This window comes from Notolabrus celidotus, chromosome 11 (genome assembly GCF_009762535.1).
Source record: "Notolabrus celidotus isolate fNotCel1 chromosome 11, fNotCel1.pri, whole genome shotgun sequence".
In the NCBI taxonomy this organism is placed as follows: domain Eukaryota; kingdom Metazoa; phylum Chordata; class Actinopteri; order Labriformes; family Labridae; genus Notolabrus; species Notolabrus celidotus.
The window spans coordinates 17,562,347-17,586,995 of NC_048282.1; the positions used below are offsets into that span (position 1 = coordinate 17,562,347).

At 41.8% G+C, this 24,649-nt stretch overlaps 2 protein-coding genes across 5 annotated transcripts; both read right to left on the minus strand.

Moving 5' to 3' along the window:
- Positions 1-444: 444 nt before the first annotated feature.
- On the minus strand, positions 445-16,786 carry LOC117821595 (zinc finger protein 335-like). 3 transcript variants are annotated; one of them, XM_034695986.1, is made up of 28 exons: positions 16,642-16,786; positions 14,899-15,092; positions 14,496-14,772; positions 14,304-14,372; positions 12,936-14,060; positions 12,643-12,825; positions 12,379-12,543; positions 12,019-12,277; positions 11,754-11,931; positions 11,553-11,665; positions 11,420-11,438; positions 11,179-11,295; positions 10,953-11,029; positions 10,634-10,794; positions 10,318-10,541; positions 10,103-10,202; positions 9,924-10,012; positions 9,558-9,814; positions 9,318-9,432; positions 3,501-3,698; positions 3,049-3,191; positions 2,786-2,925; positions 2,596-2,693; positions 2,393-2,470; positions 2,182-2,265; positions 2,038-2,097; positions 1,798-1,903; positions 445-1,159 (listed from the first exon to the last, which is right to left on the minus strand). In XM_034695986.1, exons 2-28 carry the CDS (start codon positions 15,088-15,090, stop codon positions 1,038-1,040), a joined length of 4,749 nt encoding a protein of 1,582 aa, XP_034551877.1. In that variant the 5' UTR covers positions 15,091-15,092; positions 16,642-16,786; the 3' UTR covers positions 445-1,037. The 3 variants fall into 3 exon arrangements, with proteins under 3 accessions (XP_034551877.1, XP_034551875.1, XP_034551876.1); XM_034695984.1 differs by having other exon boundaries at positions 2,384-2,470; XM_034695985.1 differs by lacking the exon at positions 16,642-16,786 and adding an exon at positions 16,016-16,520 and having other exon boundaries at positions 2,384-2,470.
- A 1,046-nt stretch (positions 16,787-17,832) lies between these two features.
- On the minus strand, positions 17,833-22,263 carry mmp9 (matrix metallopeptidase 9). 2 transcript variants are annotated; one of them, XM_034696654.1, is made up of 13 exons: positions 21,942-22,263; positions 21,425-21,663; positions 21,091-21,239; positions 20,866-20,994; positions 20,589-20,762; positions 20,289-20,462; positions 20,021-20,194; positions 19,770-19,925; positions 19,468-19,672; positions 19,235-19,374; positions 19,007-19,157; positions 18,722-18,825; positions 17,833-18,603 (listed from the first exon to the last, which is right to left on the minus strand). In XM_034696654.1, exons 1-13 carry the CDS (start codon positions 22,077-22,079, stop codon positions 18,479-18,481), a joined length of 2,058 nt encoding a protein of 685 aa, XP_034552545.1. In that variant the 5' UTR covers positions 22,080-22,263; the 3' UTR covers positions 17,833-18,478. The 2 variants fall into 2 exon arrangements, with proteins under 2 accessions (XP_034552545.1, XP_034552544.1); XM_034696653.1 differs by having other exon boundaries at positions 19,468-19,684.
- Positions 22,264-24,649: the final 2,386 nt, after the last annotated feature.

Consider the following 24,649-nt stretch of genomic DNA (forward strand, 5'->3'; position numbering starts at 1 on the left):
GAGACTCTCAGGCCCCTCCTTCCTCAAGAAAAACAGGAAGTTTTCATTTAGGCAGATGGAGGGTTAGGATGGATGCGTTCCTCACGTGGCTGCAGGATCCTTATGTGTTGCCATGGCACACTTCTGATATATTTTTATGTTGAACTTCCTCTTTTCAGTTCACTTGGCCAGGCCTAAAATAAATAAAACTGACTGATATAAGGCTAACATACAGATGTCTGACACAGGAGCAGAAAAGCAGTATAGTACGCTACAACTTACTCTGCTAAAACTAATGACGGAGACACTGTTATAAGGATACGGATCTTGTTTCTTTTAGACGTTTAAGATGGTGACATGTCGGAGGTGCCATTAGCACATAATAATGGATATACAGCCTCACAATAATTACAGAGGTATAATGATAATTATACTTAACAGACACATTAAAAAATGCACAGGGGATACACAAAGTGATTTATTTGGTGTCAGCTTTCAGCTTATTAAACATTTTCTATTCACCAAATCAACACATATTCTCCATCATGGAGCAAAGGAAAAATCAAAAGATATGTAAATACCAATGAATATTAAGTAAAAACAATGATGTGGCATTCATATACTAAACATATGTTCTCAGATCAGAAATAAACACTGCTTTTTCATTTCACCTGTTCATAAACACAAATGTTCCTTTGGACACTTGGTATAGTTCCTGTAACATGATATAAGCCTTTAAATTTAATTTGATTTCGTTATGTTATTTAAATGGAAGCAGTTGAGGCACGTAAACATGAACAATTGTCAACGATAATGCAAGAAACCGACCTTACTTAAACTGACTCGAGTGCACAGCCCCTATGATTAAGTTAGAAGCGATGGGTGCAATCTTTTGAATTTACAAAACGCCGTTGATTTCAGTGAACAGTGCAACAGCTGCCCAAGCAGGTGAAATTGTGGAGTAGAGAAAGTTTTTGTTCAGCTGAATGCATAAATAAGTTGAGGTCATTGTACTTGTCAGCTCATAGTGGTTTGAGTTGGTATGTTCAGAAAGTGGTCTATTCCTCTGTGAAGGTAATGACATCATAGTGGATGCCTTGCTGCTGCAGCTGCTCCAGTTGTTCAGGTGTAGCTTCAGTGTAGACCGTCTGGGTCTGGGACATGGCTGCATCTGCCACGGCTGTGAGAACAAAGATCACACACAGAGTTTAATTTGTTGACATGAAGTTCAGAGTATTGCCACGCTTATAGTCGTTCATGAAGAATATGCTAGAAAACTACTCATAGAATGGACCACACATATGTTTGGGTATGTTTAATCCCATTTTCCATCCATTGAAAGGATCTGAAAATTAATTTGTAGAGTTTTGTTGTGGCTTGTATCGTTGGATGGTGCATTCAAGGGTGCATCAATATCTGTTTTGTTTCCAAGTCAGCCACCATAGAGTTACCTTTCTATTCCACAATAGAGCCAAGTTGTAATTCAACAGCACAACTTAAATCCTTGTTGACAGTCTGCTTTAAAACGTGTATTAGAACATTCTCAATATGTCCCCGTTTCCTCCAGCTATAGCATGCTATAGTAATGACGAACACCTACCTGGAAGTATAAAATTACCTTTGTTTTATTTTAATCTGAGAGATCCAATAGTAACATGAGCAGAACTTAAACTAAACCTAGAAACGTGGTATGCTTATAAAACTGCGTCATGCATATAAATCAGAATAGTTTGTAATGGATTTAGCAAATCTAAGCAATCTAACAGTGCATTGGATGACTAAAATTAAAAAGTGATTTATTCTTCAAGATAAGCCAACCTGTGACAGCAGAGTGTGCAGCAGCCTCCAGGTCCTCAGCATTCACCACTTGTTGCTCAGAGCTCACAGGTAGATACTGGATCTGACCATCATGACTTACAGCAATCTGAACACATTAGTACAAAAAATTTTAATCAAAGGAAACTCTCACAATAAATTATATTACATGATTTGCCTTGCTTTGATAAATCCAGCTCAATCTCCTACTGTTAAGTGTCTGGTAATTGATGTCTGCCTCACCTGTTGCTCCTGCAGAAAGGTTCCATCACCCTCGTACTGGATGATATGTCCATCAGGCATCTGAAACACAAGCAAAGGATGTGAAAACAAGGCATCTTAAAAAACAGCAACATTATATCTCTTCTCATGAGGTGGCACACAGACCTGTATGTGGTTTCCATCAGATACAACCACATATTCCTGAGGGATTAAGTGCTGCACTCCATCCTGTGAGATGATATACTGAACCTGAAACACAACGTGTGAGGAATTATTTGAAGGACAAAATTAAGGACAAGAATACATTTATATCTATTTCACTAATAGCAATGTGCATTTAAAGATGGAACTGTGTCAATAGAAGTACCTCAGTCACCTGGTTTTCTCCTGTCATTAGTTGCTGAACTGTTTGTCCATCTATGGTAGTTATCTGCTGGATGTATGCGCCATCCTCCTGATAAATAGAAACATTCATATTTAGTCATAACAATAGGAGAGGATCCTAGCAAAAGTACAAAACCTTTGTGTGAGTTTTGTGTTTAGTTACAGGTACGTTCAGCATCATAAAAAATTGGGTACCTGGTCTGATAGAGCCTGTTCTTGAGCAACAATGATGTGCTCCTGACCCAGGGCCTGCAACCGCTCTGGAGTGATCACTGTCTGATGTCCCTGCAGGGCTGTTAGACACAGACACACACAAATATCATGTATATATTTTACACTGAATGCTACCTACATTTATGATGTATTGTTCTGCTGTGATCCTTACATTGTAGTGTGGCCAGCGCCTCCTCATCACTGTTGACTATGATGGTCTGCTGCGTTGAGGGGTTCCGGCTCTTACGAGCAGGATGATCATGATTGTGGAGACGCTCCATGTGAAACTTCAGATGGCCGTTACGGTTAAACCTAAAATGTTGGGCATAGAAAACAGCAATGTTGACCTGATAGCTCATCATTACCACTTTGCAGTCTTGTGCAACAGATATGTTGCACAGAAGTTTTGTGATGATTAAAATCAGTCCTTCTTACCTTTGTCCACAAAGGTGGCAAGAAAATGGTTTCTCATTGGTGTGTGTCATCATGTGCCTGCGCAGGTCTTTCTTGTTCTTGGAGGCAAAGCTACAGTTCGGACACTTGTGAGGGCGGAGATAGGAGTGCAGCTCCATGTGAGTCTAAAAAACAGGGGAAGACAAACTATAAATCATATTTTAAAATAGTCAAGGTTTAAAGTGGGTTCATAACAGATATAATTTTGATGACATAACAATAAGCATTCATTCAAATCTGTGAAGATACATAAATGAGATGGCTATACCAATTTGATGAACAGTTGAAATTTCTCTTTTAAACCTTGGGTCAATTTGTAGCCACTCATGACTTTACATGCTAATTATTTTATCTTTGTGTTTAATAGAAATAAAGACTTTAATTAGGACTCTTTTTGAATCACATAAAGAGTCCTGCACAAATAAGTGGCTCACCTTAACCTCAAGCCAGGAATTTGATGTAAAGTCACAATCAGGACACTTAAAAGTGCTAGGATCCAAGTGTGCCCTCTTGTGGTTCTCCATATCCGAGCGCCCGTGGAAGGACTCCATGCATATTCTGCAGGAAAACCTCTTGGTGCTAAGACTGGGAGAGCTCACAGTAGAGGGAGAGGATGGAGCTTCACTGCTCAGCTGAAAGAAGAAGAAAAAAAACGTGAGAAAGTAAAACACGCTGATAAATATTTGGTGCAATATAGAATACCAGGGTTCCCACTCTTTCCCAGAGATCATTTTCCAGGACATTTCCAGGACATTTTCATTGATGATCAAGCTGGTATGACAGTCTAAATTTAGTTCCTAATTTAGTTCCTAAATAGTCTAATATGTTCCTCTCAGTGGAAGTCTTCATTAAAAGACATGTAGTCTATGGCTATCCATGAAATCATCTGTTACATACTTAAGAATTATGGCAAATTGATAATAGAATAATGCAACCACAGATGTACAGCACTCCACTTTATTAGTGCAACCAAGTAACAATGATGGGCAACATCTCAGCTTTCTCTTTTCTCAAAAAATATAAAATGAGCTAAGAAAAAAACAAAAGAGCCTGCAAAGGAATCAGGAAGCTGCCTTACTGAAATAATTAAATAATAATAATGATCAGAGGATCAGTGCATTAAAGACCTAAATAGAACTGAATGACAAAAATGGCCACAAATGTTTCTCAACTCAACTGAAACTCAAAATATACCTGCTTAATCATGATATTCATCCTGCTAAGTGGTCGATATAAAACAAAGCATATGTCACGTTTTTTTATTTGAGTTACCGTAAACTCTGAAAAAAATCTCACCGGTGTAAAGACGCTCTCTGTATTTGAAGATCTCTCAGAGATTTAAAAAAATGTAAACTGTCTTCCTGCATGGCGATGTCTATTATGATCAGCGATGTCTACAACGTGGAGTTTCTGTGCAGCTGTGTCGCTCTTTTTGTTCCGTTTGTTTTCACTATAGGGAGTTTGCACTCCTACTAGTTACAGCAGGGGTTCTGAAACTTTTTGGAGCCAGGGACCCCTTACAGGTGAGAAATTGTCCAAGGACCCCCTCATAATTTTAACACAGATTAAGCACATTAATGATGTGTCATGATCAGAAGCTGCGGCTCTGAGAGCCGATGCTTTATAGTGAATCAGAAGAGCCGGCCCGCCTCCAGAGAGAGCCGGCTCCCAGTTTGTTCCGTTCTCTGCTTAGCTCTCTCAGTGTTCAGCTCCAGCTCTGCTCACAGCAGAACTTTGTTTTGATTGGTCAAAATGGCGGCCATGCGGCCAATCACATGTGAGGATATAGGATACAGGTGATGGAGGGGAGGCTGTGTATCCTGGCTTCATCTGTTCCTTCAGAGAGAGTCTTCTTAAAGACCGGGGAAATACTCACTGAGAGGAGAAATCGGATCAGCCCATCCAAGCTGAGGCATCTGATTTTTCTCAATGCCAACCTGAGGACATTAATAGTGTTTGCTCCAGTTTGGTTCTGGTTCTGTTTGCTTGAGTTTGGTTCTGGTTCTGTTTGCTTGAGTTTGGTTCTGGTTCTGTTTGCGTGAGTTGGTTCTGGTTCCGTTTGCTTGAATTTGGTTCTGGTTCTGTTTGCCTGAGTTTGGTTCTGGTGGGTTCTGGTTTGGTTCTGGTATGGTGCTGGTTCGGTTCTGGTATGGTTCTGGTATGGTTCTGGTATGGTTCTGGTTCGGTTCTGGTTCGGTTCTGGTACGGTTCTGGTATGGTTCTGATATGGTTCTGGTATGGTTCTGGTTCGGTTCTGGTATGGTGCTGGTTCGGTTCTGGTATGGTTATGGTATGGTTCTGATTCGGTTCTGGTATGGTTCTGGTATGGTTCTGGTTCGGTTCTGGTATGGTGCTGGTTCGGTTCTGGTAGGGTTCTGGTATGGTTCTGGTTCGGTTCTGGTTCGGTTCTGGTATGGTTCTGGTTCGGTTCTGGGGCGGTTCTGGTATGGTTCTGGTTCGGTTCTGGTTCGGTTCTGGTTCGGTTCTGGTTGGTTTCTGGTTCGGGTCTGGTATGGTTCTGGTTCGGTTCTGATTCGGTTCTGGTTCGGTTCTGGTTCGGTTCTGGTTCGGTTCTGATATGGGTCTGGTTCGGTTTTGGTTCGGTTCTGGTTCGGTTCTGATATGGGTCTGGTTCGGTTCTGGTTCTGGTTCTAACCCTAATCCTAACCCTAACCCTAATCCTAACCCTAAACCTAACCCTAATCCTAACCCTAATCATAACCCTAACCCTAATCCTAACCCTAAACCTAATCCTAACCCTAATCCTAACCCTAACCCTAACCCTAATCCTAACCCTAATCATAACCCTAACCCTAATCCTAACCCTAAACCTAACCCTAATCCTAACCCTAATCATAACCCTAACCCTAATCCTAACCCTAACCCTAATCCTAATCCTAACCCTAACCCTAACCCTAACCCTAATCCTAACCCTAATCCTAACCCTAACCCTAATCCTAACCCTAAACCTAACCCTAATCCTAACCCTAACCCTAATCCTAACCCTAATCCTAACCCTAACCCTAACCCTAACCCTAACCCTAATCCTAACCCTAACCCTAACCCTAGTCCTAACCCTAACCCTAATCCTAACCCTAATCCTAACCCTAATCATAACCCTAACCCTAATCATAACCCTAACCCTAACCCTAATCCTAACCCTAAACCTAATCCTAACCCTAATCCTAACCCTAACCCTAATCCTAATCCTAACCCTAACCCTAACCCTAATCATAACCCTAACCCTAACCCTAATCCTAACCCTAACCCTAACCCTAACCCTAATCCTTACCCTAACCCTAACCCTAGGATTAGGGTAAGAATAGGTTTGTAACAGAATAAATGCACAAAATTGGTTCTGGTTCTGTTTGCCTGAGTTTGGTTCTGGTGGGTTCTGGTTTGGTTCTGGTATGGTGCTGGTTCGGTTCTGGTATGGTTCTGGTATGGTTCTGGTATGGTTCTGGTTCGGTTCTGGTTCGGTTCTGGTACGGTTCTGGTATGGTTCTGATATGGTTCTGGTATGGTTCTGGTTCGGTTCTGGTATGGTGCTGGTTCGGTTCTGGTATGGTGCTGGTTCGGTTCTGGTATGGTTATGGTATGGTTCTGATTCGGTTCTGGTATGGTTCTGGTATGGTTCTGGTTCGGTTCTGGTATGGTGCTGGTTCGGTTCTGGTAGGGTTCTGGTATGGTTCTGGTTCGGTTCTGGTTCGGTTCTGGTATGGTTCTGGTTCGGTTCTGGGGCGGTTCTGGTATGGTTCTGGTTCGGTTCTGGTTCGGTTCTGGTTCGGTTCTGGTTCGGTTCTGGTTGGTTTCTGGTTCGGGTCTGGTATGGTTCTGGTTTGGTTCTGATTCGGTTCTGGTTCGGTTCTGGTTCGGTTCTGGTTCGGTTCTGATATGGGTCTGGTTCGGTTCTGGTTCGGTTCTGATATGGGTCTGGTTCGGTTCTGGTTCTGGTTCTAACCCTTATCCTAACCCTAACCCTAATCCTAACCCTAACCCTAACCCTAATCCTAACCCTAATCATAACCCTAACCCTAATCCTAACCCTAAACCTAATCCTAATCCTAACCCTAATCATAACCCTAACCCTAACCCTAACCCTAAACCTAATCCTAACCCTAACCCTAACCCTAATCCTAACCCTAATCATAACCCTAACCCTAATCCTAACCCTAAACCTAACCCTAATCCTAACCCTAATCATAACCCTAACCCTAATCCTAACCCTAACCCTAATCCTAATCCTAATCCTAATCCTAACCCTAACCCTAACCCTAACCCTAATCCTAACCCTAATCATAACCCTAACCCTAATCCTAACCCTAAACCTAACCCTAATCCTAACCCTAACCCTAATCCTAACCCTAATCCTAACCCTAACCCTAACCCTAACCCTAACCCTAATCCTAACCCTAACCCTAACCCTAGTCCTAACCCTAACCCTAATCCTAACCCTAATCCTAACCCTAATCATAACCCTAACCCTAACCCTAATCATAACCCTAACCCTAACCCTAATCCTAACCCTAAACCTAATCCTAACCCTAATCCTAACCCTAACCCTAATCCTAATCCTAACCCTAACCCTAACCCTAATCATAACCCTAACCCTAACCCTAACCCTAATCCTAACCCTAACCCTAACCCTAACCCTAATCCTTACCCTAACCCTAACCCTAACCCTAGGATTAGGGTAAGAATAGGTTTGTAACAGAATAAATGCACAAAATTGGGCAGTTATAAGGCTTCTCATAAAAACACTGTACATAAAAGGGTTTTCAACACAAGTCATTATTTTTTGCAAAGTTAAGGTAAAACATACGGCTACAAAAGATCCTAAATTAAGAGCCGTTCGGGAGTCGAAAGAGCCAGCTCTTGTTTAGGAGCCGAGTTGAAAGAGCCGGCTCTCTGAAAAGAGCTGAACTTCCCATCACTAAAGCACATGCTTACTATCATTTGCACTCTTAGTTGCCCTTGGAACTATTTGTATTGTAAAATGTATCAATGTAAATACTTCAGACCTGTACCATAGTGATAAACAGATAACATTTCAATTTGAATCAAGTAAATACCACTTGTATACTTTAAAACAGAGGGTCATTTCATTCCTTGTGGACTCAACATGACAACATTTATACTTTTCAAGTAATTGATCTTAAACGCTTTCAGAAAACGAACAGTAGCAAGACTCACATATCCCTTCTAGCCACCAAATGGTATCATAACAATGGTGTGTATGCTGTTTTGTAATGACACCACAATTTTATAATTTATTAGAAATGTATTCAAATTATTTCACGGACCCCCACGCTATGGTTCGCGGACCCCCAGGGGTCACAGGACCCCACTTTGAGAACAACTGAGCTAAAGTACGGTAATTGAGCTCTCAGCCTGCAGAGAAAGTTGTGAGGCACAGACCCCCAAGCTCTCTGCCCAACTCCACTGGTCACACTATAACTTAACTATAAGACTCTTTGAATCAAAAGAGCACTTCACAAGGTTCATGTACCATAAAATATAAACAATATACCCCCGTTTTCTATGAATGCATGATTATGACCAAGTGAGGGAGAAAAAATGTGAAAAAAGTTGCGCAGTGTCGCTGTCTTTTCCAGCACAGCGTGAACTCAACTTTCAATGAATTGGGATGTGTTTTGTTAATAGGGTCAGGTCAAACGCAGCCATGTTGGAATAATTTTCCAGGACTATATGTGATTTTCCAGGAATAATTTTCCAGGACTATATGTGATTTTCCAGGACATTTTACTTTTTCTCCTATTTTCCAGGTGTTTTCTAGTACTGGAAAACGGGTCAACTGTTTTCCAGGTTTTCCAGGTTTTCCAGGACGCGTGGGAACCCTGAATACTCCAAAAGAGGCGGGTGTAATATTCATGCAGGTGCAATTTAAGCTAGCCATTGACATCTGATGGGAGCATATTCCTGTTGTGACAGTTTGGCTGTTGTTTTCTGTGTGTCTTCCTTTGATTCATGTTCCTTGTTAAATTATGCTTCACTAGGTTTTGTGTTCAAGAGTCTGATGGATGTATAGATTGTGATTGCAGCCTTAAGTAGTACTGAGGTCCAAGCCAGTTCTCTATGTGGGAGTCTCTTGTAATACTGCCTTATGTACTGTAGATATCTTATCATCTCGATGAGATGTACTGTCATGATTTAGTATCACGAGATCTTGTGTCACAAAATCTTACCACACCCTCAAGTTTTATGTAGGACTATTTTTCTCTCACAGTTACCTCAACCTGTTGTAGAACACCATCAGGCAGGGCGGAAGAAAGGTAGAACTTGTCACTTTTCAGGCCCTCTGATCCCGATACTTCAGCAGTCTGAGACGGACTGCTCTCAACATTACTGCAAAGACATGTGAGACCAATCAAAAATTCCTATGTTCACTTATATTCATCAAAATTCTTATCTTAGGAGTCTAACATCCTTCTTTTCTCTTTGAATGACAATCCCACTGTGTTCTCACTTACCTGTATTCAGGGCTCTGATTCCCTTCGGCAGCCTGTTCAACAACACTGAACTCTCCTCCACTCTCATAGGCTTCAATGGCGATCTGGGTGAGCTCTCCTGCTTCAGAGGTGGCCGCCTCATAGGCCTCTTGCAACACCGTCTCTCCGTTCTCCGACACATGGAAGGTCACCACCTTTTGGGTCTGGCCTGCTGCTGTGGTCACTGTGCTCCACATGCCTTTTTCCAAAGCTTTGCCTTCAGACTTCAGCACTGCCACCTGACGAGTCAAAACATTTTTGACACGATTTTTCTTGGTTCCAAAATGCAAGCATACTTTGCATCAATATTTATGTAATGTGCACTTTCTCAAGAGGCTCGTAACCAACCTGTAGGCCGTTTCCAACCAACTCCCGCGCATTGCTCATATTCAGCAGCAGGTCGAGAGCATTCTGAGCAGACATATCACTGGATTCAGCTGAGGAGCACATGCAGGAAAAAAGTAATCTTTAGTGACGCACATCACTGAAATTCTGAAAATTGTTCTTTAGACGATAAGATGACTGACCTTGTTCGTATATGATGGTGGTATTTCCCAATTCATCCTGAGACACTGATGCATTTTCTATACCCTGCATGGCTTGTAGTGTTGCAGAATCCACTGCAACCTAATGAAGGGAGAAAATATTACGATTCCCTCCTGATGCCACAAGGGACAAAGCTAACAAGGTTAAATAAAATCTGGGTCAGAGATCAGACAGATCAGATCTCTAAACAACTCACAATGGTGTTCTGCAGGCCCTGTGTGTCATCATGCTGTTGTTGTTTGAGCTCCTCAATTTGCTGTAGCGTGAAAAAAGGTCTGCGTCGCCTCCTGATGGGCTCCTCGGGATGAGACACCGACCACTCTTCAAACGCCTCAGGATGACGACACTGTACGTGAAGGCGCAAATTCTTCCTATGCTTGGTTGTGAAGTGACACATCTCACAAGAGAAAGGCTTCTCTCCTGTGAAGATTAAATATAAACATAACATTGAGTAGACTGTATAGCATCAGGTGATATAAAAGATTGCTCAGTTAAAAATAACTTTGTGAAACCTGTATGTTTGATGGCCAGGTGTGAAACCAGGAATTCCTCTTTGGAAGTGGAGTATTTACAGTAGTCACACTTGAAGGGACGGTCGTTGGTGTGTGACAGCTGATGGTTTAACAGCAGCTTCTTGTTGTCGCAAGTGTAGTCACAAAATTCACACTTGAACCTGGCAGGAAGCACATCCAAGGGTTGGTGTGATGATATTATAACTAACAAACAAACTTGCCTATATTATTATTCAAATGTAGCCCAGTGTAATACAACCATGTGTTTGAAATGCAAACTAACAAAATTTAAGAGATGAAATAAAAAATCAATACTGACTTGCTGTCTCCAAGACTCTGGATGTGGGTTAGTAGGTGCATCTTGAATGTGTACCGTTTCTTGAAGGATTTGCCACACTGCAAAGGCAGAAAGATGTCTTCAACAGGAGTTCCACGGAAGTGTGAAGATTTAAAATAAAAATGTGCAAAATTGTACGTCCTTTGACTTTTCTCAAATATACTGTAAGTTTCCTTGAATAAACTAAATGTAAATACGTGTCTCAGACCTTGTCACACATGTGTGGCTTCTCTGAGCTGTGAGTCTTCATGTGCTGGGTCAGTCTCTTTTGCATGGGATAAACCCTGTGACACACAGGGCAGAGGAACTCTGAAACCTTTGGTACCTGCGAGAAAAAATGCACAGGCCAAAAAGTCAATGGGTTTAGTGATCTGAACTACAGCAACAACCAGCCAAATAGAAACAGACTATAGAGCTGCTTCAAACTGTATACTACGAAAATGTCTTACCGTCTCTGTCTTTTTTTTCCTGGGGGATGAAAGAGGAAAAAAATAAATATTTTAAACACCGGTTAAAGGTGTTCTGTACTGGGAATCATTAACAGTGCTTGTGCAGTAGGTTGTTATTGTCTGAGTAACTCACTTGTCTTTGTTGTGGATAGCTGAGTGGCGGAGCACATCTTTCTTGTAAACACTTGTGTAGTCACACTCCTCACACTTGAACGGCTTTGTACCTTCATGATTGAACATGTGTTCCTGCAAAACAGAACCCAAGACTTTAAGGAAACTGTACAAACATACAGATAGAGTGCAGTTAACCTGTGACTTCTTTTGTTACACTGACCTTAAGTGATGACCAGCGCTTGCAGCGATAGTTGCACTGGAGGCACTTGAAGAGTTCGGGGTCATTGCCTTCATGAGAGTCCACATGGAAGCGCAAATCTTCCTGAGTGAGGAAGCGCGAGCCGCAGATCCAGCAGTTGTGAGGTCTCTGGAGTGGTTTGAGGGATTTATAGTACCGACTGGAAGATCAGGAGGGAGTGATTAGCATGTTGTGAAAGTCATGTTATTCTGTTTGAGGCACATCTTCACCTAAAAAGGACACCTACTTTCGATTTATATACTTCTTATATTTCTTGCGAAGAAAACGCTTGGAAGGTCGGCCGCGTTTCCTCGGGAAGAACTCCTCTTCTGGCTGTGAGTTGGATGAAGGGTCTTTGTTCTCAGAGTCTGATTGGCTTATTGCTGCTTCAGCTGTGTCTCCATCAGTTTCCATGACAGGACCATTGTTTAACCCGGAAGAAGTTGCCTCAGCAGGTGCACTAGCATCTGTGCTTATCCTTGGCTTCTTATTGATACTTTCTGCCTCTGTAATAAACAAAGAAGAAGAGGACACATCAACATGAAGTGTAAACATTGTGATTTAGGCAGCATTATGTGCAGTGACAGTTTGTTTATTATCCTCTCACCTTTTTTGTTGTAGCCTTCCTCTAAAAGACTGTATTTCCTGGGACGACCAACCTTACGTCGAGGACGCCCTTGAGTTGAGGAAGAGATTGGAGGAGTAGGTTTCTTCAGAATGACAGGTGGTCTTCCATTGCTATCCTCATCTGCTGGGTTGTAATCACTATCCTCTGAAGATGTAAAGGGGATCATTTAAATTGATTCTTACCCTTGACATATTCTCTTATGAATACAAATATGAATGCTTATTAACCACCCTCCTCCCTAACCTTCAGCATCATCAATAGCACCGGCATCCACAATATCATCATCCTCTTCTTCTGCCTGTTGAGACGCTGCAGTCTTCACCTTTGCTACCCTCTTCTCTTCAGCTTCCTTCTTCTCTGCATTGCGACGGGCCAACGTCTCACTTTTAGGAGGTCGCCCTCGTTTGCGCTTCTTTAGCATTTCCCCTGAAAACCCGACATTTAGAATAAAATGATAGATATATAGATATGAACTCCTGAAACCACAGTCAGTGGCATATTTCTGATATATAATCAACCATGTAAATGTGCCTCACCTGCAGGTTTAAAGTGTTTGTCTCTCATGTGGTTAATAAGTGTGTCTTTGGAAGCACTCTTGTAGGGACACATTTTACACTTGAACTGATGCACAATCACAACTTCCATCATCTCTTCCAACTCGGCCAGGTTTGGTGCTCTGTCTCCTGAACCTGCCTCCACCATTGACGTCTCCATTTCACTGACCATCCCAGCTTCATCTTGTGGCCCCTGAGAGCCTTGAGGTTCCTCTTGGCTTGGTGAGCACTGTTGGGCCAGCTCAGGTTCTGGATTTGAGGTGTAAGTCCCACTGCTGCTGATGAAGGGCCCAGGCTGGCTCTCGCTGCACTCCAGTGCTTCAGGAAGCCCACCTGAACCTGCTGTGTCTGCCAGAGGGAGGTCTGAAGAGGAACTGTCATCATTATAGAGAGAGGCTTCAGGGCCATTGCTGCTTTCCATGTAACACGAGTGCTGGGGCTGCTGTTGTGAGTGCTGTGGCTGATCCGGATCCTGGTTCTGCTCGTCATCGTCCTCATCATCGTCTCTTGCTCGATATTGAGAACAACCTGGTTGCTCAGAATCTGCAGCTGCAACACATTCCCCCCCATATTCAGCCCCATATTGCCGACTTGTCTGAGTCCTGTGGTCTGCACTGCTGTCAATGTAACTGCGGGAATGATGCGGTTGCTCTCCATCATCCACTGCACACTCTAGATAGCCAGCACTGCACTCCACCACATAGTGTCCCCGGCTCATAGGGTTTGAGTCCGCCCCACTGCATTCCACATACCCAGGCAGGTCCTGGTCACTGTTGTCACCGCTGTAGTCTGGGAAACCTGACCTTGAGCGAGTCTGGTCGGGTTCCTCACTAGAACACTCCACATAGGAAGATGAGGATTCTCCTGTTTGGTCTGGACCATCTGCACTGCAGTCCAAGTACTGTGAGGGGTGAGAGTGTTGAGGCTGGTCGGGGTGACTGCTGCTGTCCTCTGGGTACCCAGAGGGACCAGGCCGATCGTCAGGCTCAAGGTTACCCTGAAGGTCTCCCTGGTCCAGACATGTGGATGTGGGGCCTTCTGCAAGAGCCTCTATGGCTATACGATCAGATAGGGCTGAAGATGACATCTGAGCTACCATAGGAGCACCTTGAACAAATAAAAGAGTGCAGGTTAATGACAAAATTGAATAAAAATGTACTAAAGTCTGTCATCAGCTGAAGTAGGCTGAATTTTCTTCAATACGAAATAAAATGAGATAAAGTTTTACTTCACAAAAGTTGTCAGAGAAATTCAACTTGTTTTTTTTTGTCTATAGCAATACAGTCTGAGTCACTTTACAGTTTGTATTCAGTTTATTGATAGAATTGAGTAAAACATTCACACAGTTACCGTCATCTGGTCCTTGTAATATCAGATACTGGGCCCCTCCATCCTCTGCACTGGTCACAGCTATGCAGCCTAACAGAGCACCAGCAGACAGGATCAGAAATCTGCTACTTTTATGTAAAAGTACTAGACAGCAATAACACTTCATTTAGCTCAGGATATGGTGCAAAGAAAACACAGTGTCACTGGAAATACCATTCATGATGTCAGGACCGATGGTCGACTCTATGATCTTGTCAATGGCAGAACCCAGATCGGACGAGGTAGAAGCGGTTGAGTCAGAAACCATCATGCCTCCCTCAGACACAGCACTGGAGTGGACCAAAACTTGGGCTGACTCAGACACCAGCACTGACTGAGTCACTGTGGAGACACTGGACACACTGGTGGACTGGGCCACAGAGGAGGAGTCTGGGAGGTGGACAGATGAAACTCGGACATCTGTGCTGGAGCTGGTCTCTGGGATGAACACCTTGACAGAAAGAAGCAGAAAAGAGATGAAAACAGCCACAAAACTTGAGGATGATTTTTTTCTGTTTTTATTTTCTGCCAAATAAACCCCCAAAAGGTTTTTACTTGTAGTAAAATAAGAACTTACCACAAGTCCTTCTGAGCTCTGTCCCACATGGCAGTCAGATTCAGGGGTGTGTGTATGAGAGGCGGCAGCATCACTGCTGTCTGCAGACATGGCCTCAGAAGACTCCACACCCATGCCACTTTCCGATGGCTCCTCCATCCCCGAGGGACCTGCATCGCTGCTGCTCTCTACCTCATTCTCCTCAGAATCCATAACTATTTTCAAAGACAAAGAATGAACTCAGGATCAAAATTTGAGAATATCATTTCTATTAGGGATACATTTTGTTTTCACAAGTAACCTGAACGATGAACACAACCTTTGTCTAGTTCCTTGATAACTGGCCATAGGATAGATTTGTTTATCATTAGTTGTAAGAACATTGGCACAAATTGAGGTATTTCATAGTTCCAGCTGATTTGATGGTTTTAAAAGACAAATAGTTAGAGTTTGAGACTAGCAGGCATCCTGCAAAGAGGACACTTGTAGGTCTGTAGTTCACGTGTAAATATGTCTCACTTAAGGAAGAAATAATATACACTGTTAACATTAATTATCAGAAGAAGATATTAAATCAAACACAATATAACTTAATTTAAGTTATTGTGTATGCATTTGTATGTTAATAACAAGATGGGAGTGAACCAACCATCTGGCAATTGACCCTGGAGATTTTGTGGTCTACTTTTCCTTTTAGTGTTGTAGAATTTTTTAGTTTACATTAAGTGAGTCCTGAGGTTCATGAATTCAAATTATTTGTTTATGAAAAGGATGTCATTCCTTTGCAGCAAATAGAACCCACATAGGAACAAAGACTCAGAGATAATACTATCCAGATATAGAAAGTGACAAACCATCCAGTGTGTTGTGTTGCTTATTTCACTTTAACTCAGTTTGGATGTACTGCGATTTGTCAAAGTGCATAACTTCATACTTTATCTCTACTACATTTAATGTCTGGGAACTGTGTTTCTACATACAATTTATACATGTCCTGATTTAAATGCATGCGTTTAAGTCATTTGCACCAAATTCTTCAACACACTTTTGACTTTGGGGATTTCACAAACGAGATTGTTGAAAGGAAATTAGAGAAAAGAGTCCAAATAAAGGTTAAACCAGCAGCTCAGGGACTTACTTGAACAAGTAAGGTTTGCTCTTGACCAAAGATTAAGCTTCTTATGTATGTAGCTGTACTAAGTGCTTACACTGAGGCTCGTCAACAGTAACAGTTATAGATATTGGGTGGTGGTAGTAGAACATGACTGAATAATTGACATAACATCAGCCATACTGAGAAGCAGAGTTTTTAAAAGGCTGGTAGGGCTGGTGTCACATGAAGTAACATTAGTGGGCTACTACAGCTAGCTACAAGCGGGCTGACTTGCACTGTTGTCAGCTTCCAGCCTACGAAACAGAAACGATTAACTCCCGTTAAAACGAGTATAGTTTCGGTGTTGTTGAGCCGTTTGAACATAAATGAAACGTCTGGATATAACAAAGTAAACACATCAGACTAGGCTCCTTCCAACACAACGTGTGTGTTGGGGTTAGCCGTCCAGCAACGGGCCTAGCTGCCCTTCATCCTGCCTGCTCGGCGTCGCCATTTTACAGCAGGCAGTCTCCCTTTCCACTCAGGCATTCTGAAAGCTCTACTGGGGACCTCGAGGGCCTGAGCTGCGACAGACCGCCCAAATGCTCTCCCTGAAGAAAATGAAAACATTTTACCTCCTTGGCACTGGAATCTCCACATATTTTTCTTACCGTGTGTTTCTGAACAGGACGGTATCCTTTGGTGTAGATGCGCTAAATCGAACTGAAATTAGCAGCTGATAATTGTTGCTTCATTCTAGTCGGGCGCCATGAGATTCTCCTTGCTTCCTGTCCGTGCAACCGGATCTTATTTATTATGAAAATGAAAACGACTCGACGAGATGCACTGTCTTCATATTAAATTCCGACATTAATTATTTAATGTGTAAGTCAGATCGCTGTCATTTTCTTGTTTGGATAATAAGTAAGTGTTGTGTTTAAATTCACTCGGTGGACTATTGTTTTTAGAGGAAGACGCATTACGCACTGGGTGCGGAGTAATATGCGAATACAAGAGCTTTCCAGGGCAGTTGTTTGTAGTGTGGCCTATTAATCAGTCGGTACAGCAGAACGTAATAAAATCATGTTTCTGAAACCAATGCGGTCTTCATCATGATTGTCGGTGTAAATATTGGACATTATACTAGTATAATGCAAGAAAATAGTGACTGAAGGGGTAGGATTAGATTAGTTTTAACTTCTTCCTACTCCTTTTCGTACATGTAAAGTAAAATGTTTCAGTGCTTGCTAATGGAACTGATTGATTTTGTTTCTTTTGTATAACTTTTTTTTTCTTGTATGTGTGTTTAACTATTTCTTATTTTCTATTTTACTTTTACATGATTGAAATAAAGACATCAAATCAAAAAGTCCTGTTTGTTCATGTTCTCCAGGGATCGGCAGTGGTGGTTCTAGACCAATTTTACTCGGGGGGGCGGCAAGGGTGTTGTCAGAGGGACACGTTCAACCCTGACAAAAGGGACTGAGAAGGGCGAGTACCGGCTGAGAACAAACTGGCAAAACATCAGTGCACCTCTATATACTATACATATATACTACTGTGTACTATATCAAAATGCAGACTGACAGCAGCTGTTTGGCTTTTTACACTCAATATGAGTCCCTCAGCGCTCTAAGGGACTGGAACCAAGTGCCACACGCATGTGTTCCACCTGTAACATCGGCGCAATACCGAAGGTTCAGTTTTACAGGGGCACCGGCCCCTGTTGGCCCCTCCCCAGAACCGCCACTGGGGATCGGACATTTAAATGTTAAAGGACTAAGAGTATGATAGTACTGAATAATTCATGTGTGTGTTCGTTTAGATGTTTCAGTGCATGATTGAGACATGACAGTGGCAGGTAGTTCTCATGAATGTTTATTGCATTGAAATTGAAGATTTTAATACAAAATATAGGTCTAATAAATAATTTCAGTGAAGGAGACATGCAAAATGTCTTCCAGTGCAAGTAATTGGCTTTTTATGCCATTTGAAAAACAAGAACACAGACTTATACAAAACAACAAGCTTCAGGACACAAAAATAATGTTAGATATTGTTATAAATACCAAAAATAATCCAATACTGTTGAGAGTCTGAACCAGTCAGACTTTAAAAACTGAAAACAAAAAACAAAACAAAAACAAACCCGGAGTGTGATCCAGGCAACTTTTGAGAATATTTTATATGGATGTCAAATTAAAGACCACCATAGTCAGTTCACAGATACTTTTCTTATACACAGGGCAGGGCAGAGCCAAAGATCTTAATTTGCTTTGCTTTCTTTGTGGCCTTTGACTTTGTTTTAAAAGCCAATGCTTTATTGAATATAATCAGCCAAAATAAATAAAGGCCAATTATTTGCATCCCAAATAGCACACACGCCATACAACAGCTGCTATACACAAATACTGCATCACATTCTCCTTGACACCTGCATGTAAGAGAAAAAAGGTGCTACAACGTTACATATTATTTTAGACTCTCTCGCTTCACCGTGCCTTGTTCTCAGTAGTGAGTTACTGAGTGGTCTGTGCACTTCAGAAGGTCATATTTCACATAGCCAACACGATCCACCTGTCTTCGGGAGTTCATGCGCCAGTAGAAGCGATCCCGGCAAAAGTACATGTGACCTAAAGCAAGAACATTAAGAGTAAACCAATGTTATTTAACGTTAAAAAAAAAAATGAATTATGCAACATTCTTGTTTTCTTCAGTAAACTGTTAATAAAAACAAACATGTTTACATACCTTTGTACTGGAACACATCATGAGCATCATTGGGGACACCACCAAAAACAGCATCTATGTATCTGGGGTACCCTCTGTCTATTTTCTGGGCCTTCACATCAAGCCTGTGTTGATCAAACACAAAATCATACCAGAAAATGTTAGTAAAAGTTGCTGAATGTATGAAGTTGCTACTGAAAGAATTGTAGTTTTTAAGTGAGAATCATAAATACTAATACAGAGAAGGTTACATATGGCTAAGAATCCTCAAGAAGCAGACATGCCAGAAGCAAAACTTAGGCTTACCTCCAGAAGTTCTCTCCACTGAAGAGCAGCACTTTGCCTTTGCCTCTCTGCAGAGCCCCCTCCACCTTCTGAATACTGCTGGGGAGGCCGAGCTTTTCAATGCTGCGGGGACCCAGAACATTCTTCGCTGTGTACTCCCAGAATCTGGTTCCTATAGAAAGATAACAGTCAGTATACTGTGTGCACTTTGATCTTAAATGTTAAGACTCCGCTAGCTGGTTTTATTACCTGAGAAGAAATACAATTTCTTGGTCACAACATCCTCAAAGGCAGAATCGATGACTGCTGGGAGAGCTGGCCACTTCTCAGAAACAGAGTATGGTCCCTTGGGTCCTTCTTCACTTCTGCTGGACATCTTCCAGTAATATCTGTAGGTCAAAACACATAAAATGAACACATAAACACTTTCAGATTTTTTCTGTGTAGCAGTTTTTCCTGTTATTTCAGAATGATTTGCTCACCCGTCTTTGAAGAAATGGAGTTCACCACTAATCACAGTGATGGTGTCGAATTTGGTCATCTTGCAGGCATCTTTGGTGGGATCCACAGCTGTTGTGGTGGTGGTGATGGAGGGTTCAGTGGGTTCAGGTGCATCTGTGGGGTCAGTCTCATCATAGTCTTGGTCCTGGGTGGTGGTGTCAGGCTGAGGTGGGGTGGGATCAGGGCCTGTTCTGCCTCCTAAAAACAAAAAAGGTGAAACTGTTGAACTCTTTGAACTTTATGAAGGGATGCTGCATGATATATCAGTTTGTTATGACCTTACCATAGAGATATTGAATGCCTTCAATGTCATCTTCATGTAGGGAGAAGTCTTTCACATAGCTGTACGTTGGGAACATGAGAGCTTCTCTTATATTAGAGTGATCAAGGCCCAGGGCGTGTCCAAACTCATGGGCTGCCACCAGGAACAGACTGTAACCTGTAACACAAACAGTAATGAATGTTATTTATAAATCACTGGGGCTGATATATAATTTGATCTAGTCTACTTGATCTTATGTGTATGTTACTCACCCTTGTCAGGACAGAATCCCCATTTCTTGTCTTGATCATAGCTTTCAGTAGTACCGCACCACAGCTTGCCATCTCCCCGTCCCTCACTAGTGCAGGAGTTGTACTCTTTGCCCAGGAATTCAAAAGGGAAGTGGCAGGGTTCTCCCTCAGAGTTTCCACCGATCACAGCAGTGTCTGGTCAAAACAAACACATAAAATTAACAGTTAGAAAACAATTCATTGTGACACCACTGCACAACATCTATTCATTGCGGTCCCTGTCTCTCACCACGACTGGGGCAGAATCCATATTTTACGTCCTTGTCAAAATTGTCTGTGGTGGAACACCAGCGGTAGCCATCACTGCGGCCCTCTGTGGTGCAGCTGTCATATTCTTCACCAAGGAAGACGAAAGGGAATACACACTCTGCTCCATTGGCGTTTCCTCCAAATGTGTACAGAACTGTCAGGGTGAGAATCAAGACAGATGAGCTGAAGCCAGTAGGTATTAACAAAACTGAACAACATGTCTTCATCTTGCTGAATTTTGACCTTTGGTTTCCCTAGCAGAATAAATTGTTAAGCTTACGTTCACTTGGGCAGAAACCATATTTCTTGTCTCTGCCATAGTCCTCTGTGGTGGCACACCATGGCAAGTCATCAGAACGGCCTTCGGTGGTACATGTAGTGTAAGATTTGCCCTCAAAAGTGAAGGGGAAGTGGCACATGGCCCCATCTGCATTCCCATAGCGAGTCTTCACAGCTGAGAAAAAACATTTCATGCAATTTATAAAGTGACCACTTGGGGGAGACTACCTCACAAACATTGTTGATGGTGGAATCACTTTATTAGTGTGTGTGATTACCTGGTCCTGTTCCCAAAGTCCAGAATTCATCATCATCAAAGTGGGCGTCACCCTGCACACCCTCACCAGGGGGATAAGCATGGGCCAGAAGTCCATCCTTACCATCAAATGGGTAAGGGTCTCCATGGTCTGAATAGAAAATAAAATACATGTCAATATCTCATTTTATACTTATGCTGAGCAAAATAATCAAACGTGACAACAAAATGAATGAACCAAACATACCAGCTTTTCCGAATGAGACCATTATGTCAGCTGTCCCGTCCATGAGGCGGGTAAAGGTCAGAGGGGTCACGTCACTCCACACCTTGAAGGCTCTGGCGAAGGCATCATCGATCAGAGAGCTGTCCATGTCAGGGGAGTAATTGATAACCCTGTGGGGAAGAACAGAATGACAATCTGCTTTCAAACATTGTAATGACACTTTAAGGGGAGGTAATTAGTGATTTATCTCCATTACAGACTTATTTAAAACTGTTTGCATTTGGTGCCTTGCATCACTAAGAATAAGCATTACAACTTCATTAACTCTAATAAGATATTATTTATCTCTATTCACCTATAAGTGACATCGTGATGGTCCCATTTGAGGTCTCCATCAAAGGTTTTGTAGTTGGCCACATCCGGAACCCCACAGCGAGGATGCTTCATGGCCTCTAGAGTTGCCTTGTCCAGCTCTCCTGTCTCCTCCAAACCCATCTGCCTCTGCATCCTCTTCAAAGCCTTGGAGGTGGACACCATTGACTGGAAGCCACTGCGCTGCATCGTGTCTATGTAGCCAAACTTCTTCAGATATTTCTGGCAGGAGAACACAGAAGCACATTAATGAGTCCAGGCAGGTGATAATAAGTAGTGAGCAGGTTTGAGTGGGTACTTGTGAAGTGAAGTTAAGTTTGGAAATCAAATGCAAGTGTTTTTGTGCCTCCTATAGCTTGGATATGGCAGAAATTGTTTTTCTTTTCATCAACATGATGGGAGAGATTTCTGTTTAAATAATGACATCCCTGCACAGCTTGATGGCACACAGTTTGGGGATTCTCAGTGAATCTAGACAAAATGAACCATCTGCTACTCACTTCTGCCAGCTCGGTATCAGTCACGTTTTTGATGATGTCTCCTGGGAAGCTGACGAAGACCGACTTGAGTGGGAGGCTCCATCCAACCTGCGTGCTTATCCCCAAAATTAAGCACACAGATAAAACACAGCATCTCATGATGAGAGCGACTGTGGACTGCTGCAATGGGGAAAAAGTATTGATAGCCTTGTAGCAAAAAGTTGCTCAGATAGACAACAGATCTTCAAAGTTTCTCCTCTGAAAGTCAACAGTGTTCCTCCTTTAGCTTTGTCTTCCTCTTGTGTTTTGACTGCAGACTCTTGTTGTTGTCTGCGCTCTGTGCCCTCGGTTGGGGTTGTGGACCTTGTTTTTATGCAACATAAAGTCTTAGTCACCTAACCTCGCCCCCTGCCTACAAACCTCAACCCTCCCACTTACTCTGACAGGGTATGTTTCTTGAACAGACATGGGGAATTTCCAAAATATCCACATTTAGACTTATAGTGAACAGTTAATGAATGATTAACTAGTTGTCCTTTTTTGGACATATCTTGAACTGGAGGGGTGCTTTTGAATGGGGGGCAGAAATTAACAAATTATGGCAGATTATTGTGGTGGTGTTTGTATTGTTTTGATAAGGAGGCATTCTGCCTGAACATTCATATTAATTACTGAATATATACGAAGAAAGCTCTGAGATTATCTTTTAACTTAAGCATTGCAAGAGTTGATACTATGAAAGAAATAACCTAAAGACAGCAGAAGTCAGCACCTGTTAAGATGCCTGGTGGAAGTTATCATTGTCAGCATTTTGTATTCTTTATTCTAATGTATGTATTTATTTCATGTTGTTGTGCTTTTATTATTGCTATGTTGTAAGGTGACCTTGGGTGTCCAGACAGGCGCATATAAATAAAATGAATTATTATTATTACTATTATTATTATAATCTTTGCAAAAAGCTCTTTTTGATGCTGTTTTCTTTTTTTACCTGAGCACAGCGCACTTGTCATGGGATCCAGTCAGACTCTCCTGTTATTTCTATGCTCAAAGTCATGATAAACAAAGCCAGGTTCCCTTTTTGTCCTGAATAGAAATACATTTCCTAAATTGGAAACAATACAGTGGGTCGAGGAAGAACATTTTAAGGTAACTTTGCAAAAACATGCTATGAGTACAACCATTTAAATCTGACTATTGAAGAAGGTGATTAAGAAATCCCCATGTCTTCATGTTGTATGTGTTGCAGTATTACATTGTTTTTGTTGGCCACAAGTTTAGGGAACTACCTGCTTCATCATCATAATAGACTGCTGATGCAACATCTGCTCTGGCTTCATTCCCAAAGAGTGCCAACTCATTAGCCATGACTGATACGTCTGCTTTGCTAATTACTGTTACACCCCAGACTCCTTTATTTTTGAGAACATGATCTTACATCTTTATCTCACACTTCTCTGTTATGTATGCTCTCTATTTGAGTCATATTCTAATATAACACAGAAACATTTCACTATACTCTCATACTTTGACATACTTTACTTTTTGGCTGATAAACAGCTTGTTCGTTCCCCAGTCAATAGTTCTGAGAACACCAACGATGTTTAGTGGAGTGTGTCTGTTTGGTTCTTGTTGATATTTTGGGGTTTGGGGATATCAAGGTGTTGTGGGCAGGGATGTGTCTCAGCCAGCATGTCATGACTCACTGTAATCCCACATGAATGACCAAAGCTGCAGATGAGGGGCTTTTTTGCAGTGATCACACTGCTGACATCTTTAATTCCTGTGCAAACATGTTTTTTTTGTTGATGTGCTGCATTTTCAGGTTTAAGAAAATAAACAACTCAGCCAAAACACTACGTGTAAAGTCACTGAAGAAGCTACAGTTACATGTTAATCCAACAAATGTATTTATATTGAAAGTCGTGTAGAAAAGATTGCACCTCTGATTTCACAGGCTATTTAGTAATTTGCCTTTTATGGTTAAAGACATGTTGTACTATTGATGTTCTAATGAAGGTGAGGTGTGAGGATGGAAATGTGGTTTGAAGAGGAAGTCATTCTTCCTCTTTTTTTAAATCAGTGGTTAATTGAGTTTTTTTCCGTTCACATTTGACACTTGCATCACACAACCCATTTCCACATGATTGTTGATGCATTTATGACTTCACTTCTCAACCAGTAATTCTTCTTTGTTCATATATTTGTTAAGATATTCCCACACAGAGCAGCAGTAGTGACAATACTTATCTCTGGCATGGCTGGATGAAGAAGTGTAGACTAACTCCAGGCAAGTTTCAGGTTGGTCAAAACACAAGGCATGTTGCCTTTTTTTCTTTATTGTATGATGCTTTCTTGGACTGTGTTGACTCTGAATTTATAAATACATTTATATTAGTACTGCTTGTAGAAAATAGTAAGAAATATTAAAAAAATATCCTAAGTTTCCCCTCAGTATTTGAGGATCACATTTGATCAACACACAAAGAACACTATAGCTTCAATGCAGAGACCTTGAGTGAATTACATTTTATCCAGACTCATGCTGCTCCATCCAGCTTCAAATGCACTCTTTTATTTAACGCTGCTTTTCAAGCTCATTCAGACACATTCAGAGGGTTATTTTTGTTTATATGTGGCTCCTCTGAGGATCCCCAGGCCTCCTTTGAAAACATCTGCCTCTGATTTTACTTGGCGTCAAAGGTTTAATGAATGCGGCTCCATGCATT